General features: G+C 35.7%; 1 protein-coding gene across 3 annotated transcripts in view; it reads left to right on the forward strand.

Moving 5' to 3' along the window:
* The window catches only part of HERC2 (HECT and RLD domain containing E3 ubiquitin protein ligase 2), a 295,601-nt gene that overhangs the window by 87,404 nt on the left and 192,158 nt on the right, over positions 1-16,039 (forward strand). For all 3 annotated transcript variants that reach the window (XM_029953017.1, XM_029953018.1, XM_029953019.1), the window contains exons 16-17: positions 2,727-2,920; positions 14,701-14,901. In XM_029953017.1, coding sequence (XP_029808877.1) covers positions 2,727-2,920; positions 14,701-14,901 — 395 coding nt within the window. The remainder of the gene's footprint in view (positions 1-2,726; positions 2,921-14,700; positions 14,902-16,039) is intronic.

Here is a 16,039-nt window from a genome sequence, read left to right on the forward strand (position 1 = left end):
CAGGAAAAATTTGTAATTATGTGTGTTTATGGATGTTAAAAATAATAATCTAATTTTCCACCTTAGGAAACTAAATAAAGGAGAGCAAATCAAATCCAAAATAAGGAAAGAAATAATGAGAATTAGGAGAAGAAACCAATGAAAATTAAAACAGAAAATCAGTAGAAAAGATCAAGGAAATCAAAAGCTGGTTCTTTCAGAAGATTAATAAAATCAACACACCTTTAACTAGACTAAGAAAAAAAGAAACCAGACACAAATTACTAATAATAAGAAATGAAAGAGAAGACATCATTACAGATCCTTTGAACATTATAAAGATGGTAAAGGAATACCAAGAACAACTCTATGCCCCCATATTTGGTAATGTAGATGAAGTGAAGATACAATTTGCTGAAACTCATATAAGAAGAAATAGACAAACTAAATCAGCCTATATATATTAAAGAAATTGAGTCAATAATTAATAACTTTTAGAAAGCTTGAGGCCCACATGGGTTTACTGGTGAATTCTACCAAACATTTAAGGAAGAAATTGTACCAATTCTCTATAATGTCTTTCAGAGGAGAGAAGCAAAGGGAATACTTCTTAACTCATTCTATGAGGCCAATACTACCTTAATACCAAAGCCAGACAAAGATATTATTTAAAAATTACAGAGCAACATCTCTCATGAATATAGATGCAAATATCCTCAATGAAATATTAACAAATCAAATTCAACAATGTATAGAAAGAATTATACATCACTACCAAGTTGAGTTTATTCTGTATATGCAAGATTGGCTAGTCCAGTATCCAAAAATCAATTGATGTGATTCATCAAATCAAGAGACGGATAAGAAAAATCACATGATTGTATCAGTAGGTTTGGAAAAAACAGTTCATAAAAGTCAATACCTATTCATATTAAAAACTTTCAGTAAACTAAGAATGGAGAGAACTTCTTAACTTGATAAAGAATATCTTTAAAAATCCTACAGCTGACATCATACTTAGTGGTAAGAAACTTGAATCCTTCCCACTAAGATCAAGTACAAGGAAAAGATGCCTCATCTCACCATCTCTTTTCAGAATCATGCTGAAAGATCTAGCTAATGCAGTAAGACAACAGAAGGATAGTAAGAGTTTGCAGATTAAGAAGGAAAAAATAAAACTATCTTTGTTCACAGATGACATAAAAGTCTATGTAGAATATCTGAAAGAAGCAAGAACAAAAAAGCTGAAAATAATCAGTGATTATAGCAGAGTTGTAGGAAACAAAGTTAATATACCAAAGTCTTGTTTTTTTATATACTGGCAATTAAGAAGTGGAACTTGAAATAAATACATATCATTTACATTAGTATTAAAAAAAAGTAAGTAGGTATAACTGTGACAAAATAAGTACAAGACCCATATGAGGAAAACTGAAACTAATGAATGAAATCAAAGGAGAACTAATAAATTGAGAGATATTCTTTGTTAATGGATAGGAAGACTGAATATTGTCAGTTCTTCCCAGCATGATCTATAGATTTAATGCAATCTCAATAAAAATCTCAATAAGTTTTTATATTGGTATTGACAGACTGATTCTAAGTTTTATGTGGAGAGGCAACAGACCTAGAATAGCTAACACAGTATTGAAGGACAGGAACAGGCTGGAAGACTGACACTATGCAGCTTCAAAACTTAATATAAAGCTACAGTAATCAAGACAGTATGACATTGGTTACAGTATAGACAAATTGATCATTAGAACAATATAGAGAGCTCACAAATAGAACCACATAAATATAGTTAATTGATCTTTGAGAAGGGAGCCAAGGCAATACAATGAAGCAAAGGTAGCTTTTTCAGCAAATGGTGTTGGAACAATCAAACATTCACATGGGAGAGGCTATACATGGGTTGGGGAGTATATGGGAAATCTGCATTTCCCCTCAATTTTGCTGTGATCCTAAGATGTTCTAAAAATACAAAGTCTAAACGAGGAAAAAGGAATATACTTTGCATGATTATCTCTTGGGACAGGAGAATATAATTTAATGATTAATTAAAGATACACTTATCTTGTCGTGCCTGGGTGGCTCAGTTGGTTAAGTGTCCGACTTTGGCTCAGGTCATGATCTCATGGTTCACAAGTTTGAGCCCCACGTCAGGCTCTTTGCTGACAGCTCAGAGGCTGGAGACTGGTTCAGATTCTCTGTCTACCTCTCTCTCTTCCCCACCCCCAAATAAATAAACATTAAAAAATACCCTTCTTTCTTTCTGAATGAAAACCTGAACACAGAGAAAAAAGTTAACAGCTCTGGGTGGCTCAGTCCATTGAGAGTTCAACTACGGCTCAGGTCATGATCACATAGTATGTGGATTTGAGCCCTCTGTTGGGGTCTGTGCTGAAAGCTCAGAGCCTACAGCCTGCTTCAGATTCTGTGTCTCCTTTTCTCTGCCCCTCCCCCTGCTCAGGACTGTCTCACTCAAAAATAAATAAGCATTAAAAAAAATAACATCCTTTTCATATCTTAACATTGTTTAATTTTCAGGCTGCAGGTCTTAATAAATTGTAGCTAGTAAACAAACCATAACAAGGGTTTTAATAATATACATGAACCAGATGAATTATGCATAGTATTAAAGCAATGAATTATCCTTTAGAAGTTGACATTGAATACCTCCTGACCTGAATGATCTACAGCAGAAGTCAGGTGTGAAGCTGTATTGTATCACTCTTTCCTCCTAGGGAAGAAGGTAATTGATGTGGCTGCAGGCTCCACCCACTGCCTGGCTCTGACTGAGGACAGTGAGGTCCATAGCTGGGGCAGCAATGACCAGTGCCAGCACTTTGACACCTTGCGTGTGACCAAACCAGAACCTACTGCGCTGCCAGGACTGGATACCAAACACATAGTTGGAATTGCTTGTGGACCTGCTCAGGTACTGAGTAGATGGTTTGGTTAGATGTTTTGTAGAATTTTGGTTTCCCATCCCTCGTTGCTAGCAAGTAGAAACACCATTGACTTGTATGTGTTGTTCTTATATCCTGTAGTTGTACTAAACTCACTTATTAGTTCTAGGAGCTTTTGTGTCAATTCTGAAGTTTTCTTCAGAAAGAATTGCATTGGCTGTATAGACACAGTTTTATTTCTTCTTTTCTCATATTTCTTTCCCTTGCCTTATTACACTGGCCAGGACTTCCAATATGATGTTGAAGAGTGGTGAGAGGGCACAACCTTGTTTGTTCCTCATTGTAGCAGGAAAGCATTCTTTCACTATTAGCTAGGATGTTAGCTGTAGGATTTGTTTTTTTTTCTTTTAGTAGATGCCTTATTGTCAGATTAAGGGAGTTTATTTTAATTCCTACTTTGTCAGTTTTGCCCAGATGTTTATCCATTTTATTATTTATCTTTTTAACAAACTCTTAGTTTCTTCAAGACAAAGCTTAGGTTAATTTTAGACCTTTCTTTGTAATAGTTAAGCACTTGATGCTATAAATTTCCCTTTAAGTCGTGCAATTTTGATGTATTTTGACGTATTTTGGTTTTGTTCAGTTCAAATAGTCTTAATTTATCTTGAGAATTGTTGTATGGCTTATGTATTATTGTGTCATTTAATTTCCAAGTGTTTGGAGATTGTACTATTATCACTCTCTTACTGATTTCTAGTTTAATTTTATTGTGTTTAGAGAACAAACTCTATGATTTCAATTCTTCTAGGTTTGTTAAGATTTGTCTGAGGATATATTCTCTTAAGTGAATGTTCTGTGTGTGTGTGCTTAAAAAGAGTTATGTATTTTGTTCATGTATTTTGCTGTTGTTGGGTGAAGGGTTCTATAAATGTCCATTAAATCCAGTTCATTGATGGTAGTATTAGACTTGATCTTAGCCAAAAGGCCAAGAAGCGATCATTGATGTTATTCAGTTGTTTTACATCCTTACTGATTTTCTGTCTGCTTGTTCAATCTCTTTCTAGGAGGGTAGTATTGGTATTTCCAAGTATAATTATGGATTTCTTCATTTCTTTTGGCTCTATCAGTTTTATTTTTTTAAACATCACTGCTTTTGGTCATTAAAAAATTATCATTGACTATACAGTGGCATTATAAGTATATTCATGAAATTGTGTAACCATCATTGTTATCAGTCTCCAGAACTTTGTCATTATCCTAAACAAAAAATTCTATACCCATTAAACATTACTCTTTCTCTTCCCTTTGACCTCTAGTAACTTCAGATTTACTTTCTGTTTCTGTGATTTGCCTATTCAAGATACCTCATATAATCATATGTAATCATATCATATTTGACCTTTTGTGTCTGGCTTGTTTCACTTAGCATAAGTTTTTTTTTTTAATTTAAAAAATTTTTTTAAAGCATAAGATTTTTAGGTTTGATCCATGTTGTAGCATTTTTTAGGATATTATTCCCTTTAAAGGCTTAATAATATGTATATATGGCTTACTTATATGTATATCCCACATTTTGTTCATTCATTTCTCCTTCGATGGCCACATAGGTTTTTTGTACCTTTGGCTATTGTGAATAGTGCTGCTATGACTGTTAGTGTACAAGTGTCTGTTTGGGTCTCTGCTTTCAGGTTTTTCTTTTCTTTTCTTTTTTTTTTTTTTTTTAAGTATATATCTAGGAGTGGAATTGCTGGATCATACGGTAATTATGAGGAATTGAGCAACTGTCAAACTGTTTTCTACAGCAGCTGCGTGATTTTTATATTCCTACCAGATAGGCACAAGGGTTTCAGTTTCTCCACATTTTCGCCAACACTGGTTATTTTCTGGTTTTCTTTCTTTGATTGTTTGAAGCCATCCTGGTGTGTATGAAGTGGTATCACACTGTGGTTTTGATTTGCACTTACCTAATAGAAATGATGTTGAGCATTTTTTTATATGTGTATTGGCTATTTGTATATCTTTTATAGAGAAATGTCTATTAAGTCCTTTGCCCCTTTTTGAATTTTTTTCTTTTTCTTAGTTGTACAAGTTCTTGATGTATTATAGATATTAATCTCTTATCAGGTGTATGATTTGCAGCTATTTTTTCCCCATTCTGTGCTTGTCTTTTCATTCTATTGATAGTGTTTTTTGATGCACACAAGTTTTTAATTTTGAGTAAGTCTACTTTATTTTTTCTTATGTTGTCTATGCTTTTGTTATATATATAAAAATATCTGTTGTTATGTAGATTTCACCCAGTGTTTTCTTCTAATAGTTTTATAGTTTTAGCTTTCATTTTATGTTTTGGACTTTGATCCACTCTGAGTTAATTTTTATATGGTATAAGGTAGTGATCCAATTTGATTGCTTTATAGTTTCCCAGCACCATTTGTAGAAAAGATTGTTCTTTTTCCATTGAATGGTCTTGGCACTTATCAAAAATCATTTTACTGTGTAGGCAACAAACAGCTTATTTCTGGACTCTCCATTCTGTTTCATTGGTCTGTTCTGCCAGTATTTCATTGGTACTTTATGCCAGGACTATATTGTTCTGATTACTGTAGCTTTGTAGTATAGTAAGCTTTGAATTAGGAATTGTGAATTTTCCAGTTTTATTCTCTGTTTCAAGATTATTTTGGTTTATTTGGGATCAGTTGAGATTCCATATAGTTTAGGGTCAGTCTGTCAGTTCTAGTTCTTATTTTAATAGCTTTTGAAGCCTTTTTAAAAAATGTATATACATTTATGTTTGCTTTGTCATCTTGATGTATTGACCAAGGGCATTATGCAGTATGCCCCCCTTATCCTTGTTTTTCTTTGCTCTGAAGTCTGTTTTCTCTGATTTTAATGTGGGTGCTTCATTTTTAATTTATTTTCTAAAATTTTTTATTAACATTATTTTGACAGAGCATGCATGTGAGTATGGGAAGGGCAGAGAGAGAGAGAAGGAGAGAGAGTATCTTATGCAGGCTCCATGCCAAGTGTAGAGCCTGATGTGGAGCTCGATCCTATGAATTTTGGTTGGTTCATGACCTGAACCAAAATCAAGAGTCAGACTAAGTGTTAAATACTTACACGCCTCATTTTTTATTTAATTGTTGTTTTCATATTCATAACTTTTCCATTCTTTTAATTGAAAAACATTTTTTTAATTGAAATAAGATTCGTAGGAATTTGCTGATACGATGGGTCTTGTTTACTGAGGTTATATATAAGAAGTCTATATCCTAGTTCCTTTTCCTTTCCATATAAAGTTTAGAATAGTCTTGTCTGTATCAGCAAAAATATCTTGCTTGGACTCTAATAGGAATTGTGATCAACCTGTTATCAATTTTTGGAGAATTGGCAGTTTTGCTAAATTTAGTTTTTCAGTCAATGAAAATGGTATATCTAGATATTTATTTACATTTTCTTTGATTTCATTTAGCAGCATTTTTAGTATATAAGCCTTTGACATGTTTTGTTAACTTTACATCTTTTACTTTTAACCTGCATGTGTCATTATGTATATAATGAGTTTCTTGGGTACTGTGTATAGGTGCATTTTTAAAAAGAAAATTCTTGAGTCAATCTGTCTTTTAATTAGTATATTTAGATCATTTACATTTACTCTGATTTTTGACATACATAGATTTGAGTCTTCCATCTTCTTGTTGGCTTTTGTAGGTTCTATTATTCTTCTATTGTGCTTTTCCGACCTTTTTTTTGAGTAAATGAACATTTTTTAGTATTTAATTTATTTTGAATTTGACTTATGTCTTTATATAATTTCCTTTTAGTGGCTGCTGTAGATTTTACCATAAACATACTTAAATCTTTGCAGTCTACTTAGAATGAAAATTTAACCATTTTTAATTGGAATATAGAAAAGTGTTGTTTAATTTTCAAATGCTTAGAGAGTTTTTTAGTTATTTACATTTAGGTTATTGATTTGGACTTCTAGTTTCTCCTGTTGGTTTCTAAGAAGCTTAATTTTATTATGTTCACATAACATATTCTATGATTTCCATTCTTTTATATAGTTAAGAAATATTTTCTGGTTAAATATTCTAAACATGACTGTATGCTTTTATGATTGAGTGTTCCACTGTCAGTTTGATCTAGTTCATTGATGATTTTATTCACTTAAGTTTTTACTGATTTTCTCTCTCATTCTCTGTTATTAGGCTGGTAGTTTTGCTATTTTCAACTGTATTTTTGGATTTATCTATTTCTTTCATTTCTGTCCATTTTTACTGCCATATGTTTTGTGGTTCTGTTGTTAGGTGTATATCATTCAACATTGTTCTGTCTTCTTGTGAATTGACCTTTTACCATTATATAATGTTTCGGTTTAAAAGACCTGGTAATTTCCTTCCTCTGAAGTTTGTTTTGTCTGATATTAATATAGCCATTTTCTGTTGCTTTCCTTAGCTGTTTTTAATCTTTATATTTGAGGTAGATTTCTTGTTGATACCATATAGTTAGATTTTGGTTTTCTTTTCTTGCCTTTTCTTAAAGTATAGTTTATTGTCAGGTTGTTTTCTATATAACACCCAGTGCTTATCCCAACAAGTGCCCCAATCCATGGCGTCACCCATTTTACCCTCTCCCCCACACGCCATCAACCTTCGGTTTGTTCTCAGTATTTAAGAGTCTCTTATGGTTTCCTTTTCTCCTTCTCCTTGGTTATTTTTCCCCCTCCCCTCCCCTATGGTTCTCTGTTAAGTTTCTCCTGTTCCACATATTAGTGAAAACGTATGGTATCTGTCCTTCTCTTGACTGACTTATTTCACTTGGCATAACACCCTCGAGTTCAATCCACACTGCCACAAATGGCCAGATTTCACTGTTTCTAATTGCCATGTAGTATTCTACTATATATATAAACCACATCTTCTTGATCCATTCATCAGTTGATGAATATTTAAGCTCTCTCCATGATTTGGCTACTGTTGAAAGTGCTGCTATGAACATTGGGGTACATGTGCCGCTATGCATCAGCACTTCTGTATCCCTTGGGTAAATCTGGGCAGCAGTGCTATTGCTGCGTCATAGGGGAGTTCTATTGCTAGTTTGTTGAGGAACCTCCACACTGTTTTCCAGAACGGCTGCTCCAGTTTACATTGCCACCAACAGTGTAAGAGGGTGCCCATTTCTCCACATCGTGGCCAACATCTGTAGTGTCCTGATTTGTTCATTGTAGGCACTCTGACTGGCGTGAGGTGGTATCTCAGTGTGGTTTTGATTTGTATTTCCCTGACGATGAGTGACGTTGAGCATTGTTTCATGTGTCTGTTGGCCATCTGGATGTCCTCTTTGGAGAAGTGTCTGTTCATGTCTTCTGCCCATTTCAACACTGGATTATTTGTTTTTTTGGGTATGGAGTTTGGTGAGTTCCATGTAGATTTTGGATACTAGCCCTTTATCCTGTATGTCATTTGCAACTATCTTTTCCCATTCCATCAGTTGCCTATTAGTTTTGTTGATTATTTCCTTTGCAGTGTAAAAGCTTTTTATCTTGATGAGGTCCCAATAGTTCATTTTTGCTTTTGATTCCCATGCCTTTGGAGATGTGTTGAGTAGGTAATTGCTGTGGCTGAGGTCAAGGAGGTTGTTTGCTGCTTTCTCCTCTCGGGTTTTGATGGTTTCCTGTTTCACATTCAGGTCCTTCATCCATTTTGAGTTTATTTTTGTGTATGTTGTAAGAAAATGGTCTAGTTCATTCTTCTGCATCTTGCTGACCAGTTCTCCCAGCACCATCTGTTAAAGAGGCTGTCTTTTTTCCATTGGATGCTCTTTCCTACTTTTCTCAAGGATTAATTGGCCATACATTTGTAGGCCCAATTATAGGTTCTCTATTCTATTCCATCGGTCTATATGTCTGTTTTTGTGCCAATACCATACTGTCTTGATGATGACAGCTTTGTAGTAGAGGCTAAAGTCTGGGATTGTGATGCCTCCCATTTTGGTTTTCTTTTTTAATATTACTTTGGCTCTTCAGGGTCTTTTGTGGTTCCATATAAATTTTAGGATAGTTTTCTCTAGCTTTGAGAAGAAAGCTGGTGCAATTTTGATTGGGATTGCGTTGAATGTGTAGATTGCTTTGGGTAGTGTTGACATTTTAACAATATTCTTCCAATCCATGAGCATGAATGTTTTTCCATTTCTTTGTGTCTCCTTCAGTTTCCTTCATAAGTTTTCTACAGTTTTCAGCATACAGATTTTTCCATCTTTGTTTAGGTTTATTCCTAGATATTTTATGGTTTTTCTTGCCATTGTGAATAGGATCAGTTTCTTTATTTCTCTCCTATTGATTCATTATTGGTGTATAAAAATGAAACCTATTCCTCTACATTGATTTTGTACCCTGTGACTTTGCTGAATTCATTGATCTGTTCTAGTAGTCTTCTGGTGGAGTCTATCAGGTTTTCCATGTAGAGTATCTTGTCATCTGCAAAAAGTGAAAGTTTGACTTCATCTTTGCCAATTCTGATGCCTTTTATTTCCTTTTGTTGTCTGATTGCTGATGCTAGGACTTCCAGCACTATGTTAAACAACAGTGGTGATAGTAGACACCCCTGTCGTGTTCTTGATCTCAGGGGGAAAGCACTCAGTTTTTCCCCATTGAGGATGATCATAGCTGTGGGGTTTTCGTAAATGGCTCTTATGATATATAAGTAAGTTCATTCTATCCTGATTTTCTCGACGTTTTTATTAAGAAAGGATGTTGTATTTTGTCAAATGCTTTTTCTGCATCTATCGACAGGATCATATGGTTCTTTTCTTTTGTGTGTGATGTATCACATTGATTGATCTGTGAATATTGAACCAGCCCTGTAACCCAGGAATGAATCCCACTTGATCATGGTGGATACTTGTTTTTATATGCTGTTGAATTTGATTTGCTAGTATCTGGTTGAGAATTTTTGCATCCATATTCCTCAGGGATATTGGACAGTAGTTATCTTTTTTTTGCTGGGTCTCAGGTTTGGGAGTCAGCGTGATGCTGACTTCATAGAATGAGTCTGGAAGTTTTCGTTCTATTTCTATTTTTTGGAATAGGTTGAGAAGAATGGGTATTAACTCTGCTTTAAATGTCTGGTAGAATTCCCCAGAGAAGCCCTCTGGCGCAGGGCTCTTATTTGTTGTGAGATTGTTGATAATGGATTCAATTTCTTCACTGGTTATGGGTTTGTTCAGATTTTCTATCTCTTCTTGTATGAGTTTTTGTAGTGTGTGTATATTTAGGAATTTGTCCATTTCGTCTAGTTTTCTTGGCATATAATTTTTCATAGTATTCACTGATAACTGCTTGTATTTTTGAGAGATTGCTTGTAAGAAAACCATTTTCATTCATGTTTTGTCCATTTGGGTGCTCTTTTTGAGAAGCCTGGCTAGAGGTTTATCAGTTTTATTATTTTTAAAAACCAATTCTTGGTTTCATTTATCTGTTCAACTGTTTTCTTGGATTCTGTTTTGTTTATTTCTGTCCTGATCTTTATTATTTCTCTTCTTCTGTTGCGTTTGGGGTGCTTTTGCTGTTCTCCTTCTAGTTTCTTTAGGTGTGCTGTTAGGTTTTGTATTTGCACTTTTTCTAGTTTCTTGAGATAGGCCTGGATTTATTTTCCTCTACAGGACTGCCTTTGCCGCATCCCAGAAGGTTTGGATTGTTGTATTTTCATTTTCATTTGTTTCCATATATTTTAAAATTTCATCTCTATGCATGATTGGCCCATTCATTCTTTAGTGGGGTATTTTTTAACCTCCATGCTTTTGGTGGTTTTCCATCCTTTTTCCTGTGATTGATTTCAAGTTTCATAGCATTGTGATCTGAAAGCATGCATTGTATGACCTCAGTTCTTTTATATTTATTGAGGGCTGCTTTGTGACCCAGTATGTGGTCTGTCTTGGAGACTGTACCATGGGCACTTGAAAATAAAGTGAATTCCATAGCTTTAGGATGTAGAGTTCTAAATATACCTGTCATGTCCATCTGATGTGTTGTTCAGGTCCATTGTTTCTTTGGTGATTTTCTGTCTAGTTGATCTATCCATTGCTGTAAGTGGAATATTAAAATACTCTGCTATTAGCACATTCTTATCAATAGGTTTGCTTATGTTTTTAAATGTTTTATGTATTTGGGTGCTGCCGAATTTGGTGTATAGACATAATATTTGTTAGCTCTTCCTGGTGGATAGACCCTGTAATTATTATAAAATGCGCTTTTTCATCTTTTTTACTGCCTTTACTTTAAAGTCCAGTTTGTCCAATATAAGTATGGCTACTCCGGGTTTCTTTTTACTTCCAGTCACATGATAGATATTTCACCCTCCCCATACTTTCCATCTGAAGGTGTCCTCAGGTCTAAAATGAATCTCTTGGGGCGCCTGGGTGGCTCAGCCGGTTAAGCGTCCAACTTTGGCTCTGGTCATGATCTCACGGTTTGTGGGTTTGAGCCCTGCGTCAGGCTCTGTGCTGATGCTCAAAGCCTGGAGCCTGCTTCAGATTCTCTGCCTCCCTCTCTCTGCCCCTCCCACATTCATGCTCTGTTTCTCCCTGTCTCAATAATAAATTAACATCAAATAAAATAAAGTGGGTCTCTTGTAGATAGCAAATAGATGGATCTTGTGTTTCCCTCCCCCCCATTCTGATACCCTATGTCTTTTGATTGGAGCATTTAGCCCTTTTACAGTCAGTGTTATAATTGAAAAATATGGGTTTAGAGTCATTGTGTTCTCTGTAGGATTCATGCTTGTAGTGGGTGTCTCTGGTACTTTGTGTTCCTTGCAGAAATTCCCTTATAGAGTCCCTCTTACAGTCTCTCAAAGAGCTGGTTTAGTGATGATGAATTCCTTCAATTTTTTTTACTTTGGGAAAACCTTTATCTCTCCTTCTATTCTGAATGACAGCCTTGCTGGATAAAGGATTCTTGGCTGCGTATTTTTTTGTTCATCACATTGATGATTTCCTGCCATTTCTTTCTGGCCTGCCAAGTTTCAGTAGATAGGTCTGCTACTACCCTGATGTGTCTCCCTTTGTATGTCAGGGCCCTTTTATCCCTAGCTGCTTTCAGAATTCTCTCTTTCTCTTTATATTTTGCCAGTTTCACTATGATGTTGTGCAGAAGATTGATTCAAGTTATGTCTGAGGGGAGTTCTCTGTGCCTCTTGGATTTCAATGGCTGTTTCCTTCCCCAGAGTGGGGAAGTTCTTGGCTATAACTTTTTCAAGTACTCCTTCAGCCCTTTTTTCTCTCTTTTTCTTCTGGAATTCCTGTGATATGGATATCATGTTCCTGGATCAATTTATCTCTCTTTTTCTTGGCTTCCTCTTTTTCTATAATTGTTTTTTCTAAATCACTTATTCTCCTCTATGCTTCTTCAAATCTTGTAGTGGCTGCCTCCATTTTATTATGCACTTCACTTATAGCATTTTTAATTCATCATAACTATTTTTAAGATCCATAATATTTGCAGCAATAGTGTCTCTGCTGACTTCTATTCCTTTTTCAATTCCAGTGATTTCTTTTATGAATATTAAATTCTTGTTCAGTTATCTTGCTTTTATTTGTTTTAATTAATTCTTTGATTAATCTCTCAATTCTTCCTGGAGATTGTTTTGATGGGAATTCTTCTCCTTTGTTATTTTGGCTAGCTTTCTGTCTCTTGTAAGTTTTAAAGGATTGTTTTGTGCTCTGCACCTGCGAGTACTGCTATATTAAAGGAGGCTCAGACACTCTCCAGGGCCTGGCCATTCAGGAAGTGTTCAAGTGTATCCCTTGGTCTATCTTGATATGACTTTGGTTATTTTATTTCCCTACTTGTAGTAATATTTTGGACTCTTGGCCATGTGTGCTTTGGTTTGTTCCTTGAAGTAGCCCTGGAAAGGAAAACAGAGAAACAGGAAACATGATTGCACAAACATGAAAAACACAAGCAAAATGACAAAAATAATAATAAATAAAAATGAAAAAGACAAGAAACAAAGGTCAGTCTAAAAGCATAAAACCAGAAATCCCAGCTACAAAAAAAGAGTAAGGTGGAGGCAGTGTTGATGGAAGAGCATAAAGAAAGAGAGAAGTGACAGGTGTGGGGAGAAAGAGAAAATGAATATTGACCAGGCAGAGAGACTAAAAGGCTAATCTAGAGAGAGTCAAAGGAGAATATGACATGAGGCTAGGAGAAAGGAATGAAGGTAATGTTACCCAGAGAAACTCTTTAGTCTGATTACTCCAGAGAGAGAGAGAGAGAGAGAAAGGAAGGTAAAGAAAGAGGTGTAGAACATGCCTCAGGAGTATGAATTTAGTATGTTTAGTTCAGCAAACCTATGATGAGAAAGTCAGCCCAGATGAGGAGAGAGATAAGAATGAGAAAAAGGAGAACTTATCTGAATAACAAGAATTGATGTAGAGTTAATCATGGCAATGCATCAGCCCTGGTCTTGGGGGAGGGGCCGTCTGTCTGTAGCTACAGGCTCCCAGCAGTTCCCCAGTGCAGATGGGCATGGTTTTATGTAGGTGGGTCCTGCCACCATTGTGGGTCCCTAGGGCCGATATTTGAGGCTCCACCTTGCTGGTTTTGGGGAGAAAAATAGCAATCCCCTCCCCTAGTCCCTTCTCCTTGAACCAGATTTGCCAGATCACTCTTTTGGATCTGTTTTCATTGTGCCATGGGCACAGCCAAGGTGGGCCAAGGTGCCCCACATCTGGCTGCATTCAAAGCTCTCACTCTGCACATTAATGATACCACACGAAAGGTAATATCGGGAGCTTGGCACTTCAGAGCAGGGGATCGGTTCCTCCTGATGCCTGGACCCCTGAGGCACTGCCTGATCTAGAGGGAAATTCTTTTGTTCCCTGGCTTGGAGGATATAGGGTAGGATCCCTCTCTGTCCCAGGCCAAGGTTTTTCTTCTCCAGATACAGTTTTACACTTCCCCAGTTGCTCTTTCTCTTCCCTTTATGTCTCTGCAGAAGGGGCTCCCTCCCCTCTGTGCCTCTGTGTCCCAGCCCATTTTTATCTCCCCCAGTTCACATTCAAGCTATGAGGCCGTTTTCCTACTAGACTCATCTCCTTTCCTCCCAGACTCTTGGGGTTCAGAGTCCTTTGGCTTCAACCCTTCTTTCTTTGAGAGATGTGGGCAGGAAGTACAGAGCCTCTTATTTCGCCACCATCTTCTTCCCTCGAAGATTTTGGTTTTCCTACCTTCTGACATTTTCTACTTTTTGTTAGTATGTTTAGACCATTTAAATTTAATGTAATTATTTATAAGTTAGATTTATTTCTACCATTGTATAGTTTTTGTTTGCTCTCTCTTTTTTTATTCCTTTATCTTTTCCTGACTTATTTTGGGTTATTTGAATAATTTTTAGTACTCCATTTTAACTTATTGAGTTAAAAACTATGTAGTTTTTCATGTGGTTACTTTAGAGATTAGAGTAAATATACCTAATCTTTCATTATTTACTATAGTTATTTGTAACTGTTCAAGTGGATTATGATCCTCACTGTTATGCATTAATAATTTTGCGAAGGAAAAGGTTTTACAGTTTTAAACTTTTTATTTGTGGCACAGTGAGATTGGGTCTTAAAATGAGAGAGAAGATTGGAAGCTGATAGTATATGAGCTAGACAGCCATGAAAGTGCATTTATATTGGGGACAATTAGAGGTATGAATAAGTAATAATTTAAGGCATCTTCATAATTCATAATGGTGAATCTCTTCTGTGAATCAGTCCAAGAGTGGAATGTGTGAATTCATTTTAGGTTCTTTTGTTTTTTCAATAGAGTTTTGCTTGGTCATCTTGTTCTGAATGGTCCATTGGCCTCCGTGTCCCTTTTGTAGTAGACATCTGCTCAATGACTTTTGAGCAGCTGGACCTCCTACTACGGCAAGTGAGTGAGGGGATGGATGGCACTGCTGACTGGCCCCCACCTCAAGAGAAAGAATGCATGGCTGTGGCAACACTGAATCTTCTACGACTTCAGGTATTAATGATTTCCTTTCCTCTCCTTCCCTTTGTAATTTTCTTAGGTATTTGTAATAATATTTATGTATATTGAAGTGTATGAATTTTAGCTTGTTAATTGAACTATTAATGAAAAATTTAAAGTATTTAGATTATTTAGATTATGATGGAAGATAATATGAATGGGGCTTAAAAAGTCAATCTAGTTATGTTCATTCTGGAAGTCAGTCTTGGCATGCAGGGTGAGAGTATATATGGATTGATTTATATCTGTAATAATCAGCTTGTTTGCATTCATCATGGAATCAATCTTGAATTTACTGTTGCATGTGGAGAAACAACTGAGTGAGAAAATGGATAATTGAGAGACCAGTGGATGTGCTAGTCAGTCTTTCCTCAGGAGTATGACAGCTCAACTCCATAAGCTTGTCTCCCTCCAGTTTGTAACAGGGGAGGTTAAGGTGAAAAGTCAAAATAAGAAAACTTACAAAAAATATTTTTTCTTTCTTCTTTCTTTCTTTCTTTAAGAAAAACTATAGCTGAACTCTTTGGTCATATTTCTCTTGGCAATAAAATCCTATGACAATATCAAGAGACTAGCTTTTCTCAACAGAGTAATTTTTCCCTTTATAATACAAGGATTTCTATGTAACCCGTCATGTCCCCCTCTTCTTCTGTCCCCTTTTTGTCTTGGTTTCTAAAGGGCACACAGCTTATGTAAGTGATGAATCATGGGAATCTACTCCCGAAGCCAAGAGTACACTGTGTACACTGTATGTTAGCTAACTTGACAATAAATTATTTAAAAAAATAAAATAAAAAATAAAAAGCACATAGTTGAATTTAATGTTTAGTTGTATTAATCAAATTAGCAGAAGTTTGGAGAGTACTTCTCTTTCCCACAAGTCTTCTAGAGGAGCTCATTTATTAGGGCCTCTGTGATTCCACTCAGTTGTTTGTTGCTTCCCATGGTTTGTAGGAATGTTACTATTCTGGTCAGTGCTATGGGAAAAGACCTTGTACATGTTGTTTTACGTTCAATTCCTTTTGGCCTACGTTTACCTGGTGACATATATTTTTCTGTTACTTTATTCTGTCTTTCTAGGTCCTTATGTTTTAATAGCATCATTTTAAAAATTCACTTACAAAGCTTGGTT

This window comes from Suricata suricatta, chromosome 9 (assembly GCF_006229205.1).
Source record: "Suricata suricatta isolate VVHF042 chromosome 9, meerkat_22Aug2017_6uvM2_HiC, whole genome shotgun sequence".
Taxonomy (NCBI): Eukaryota; Metazoa; Chordata; class Mammalia; order Carnivora; family Herpestidae; genus Suricata; species Suricata suricatta.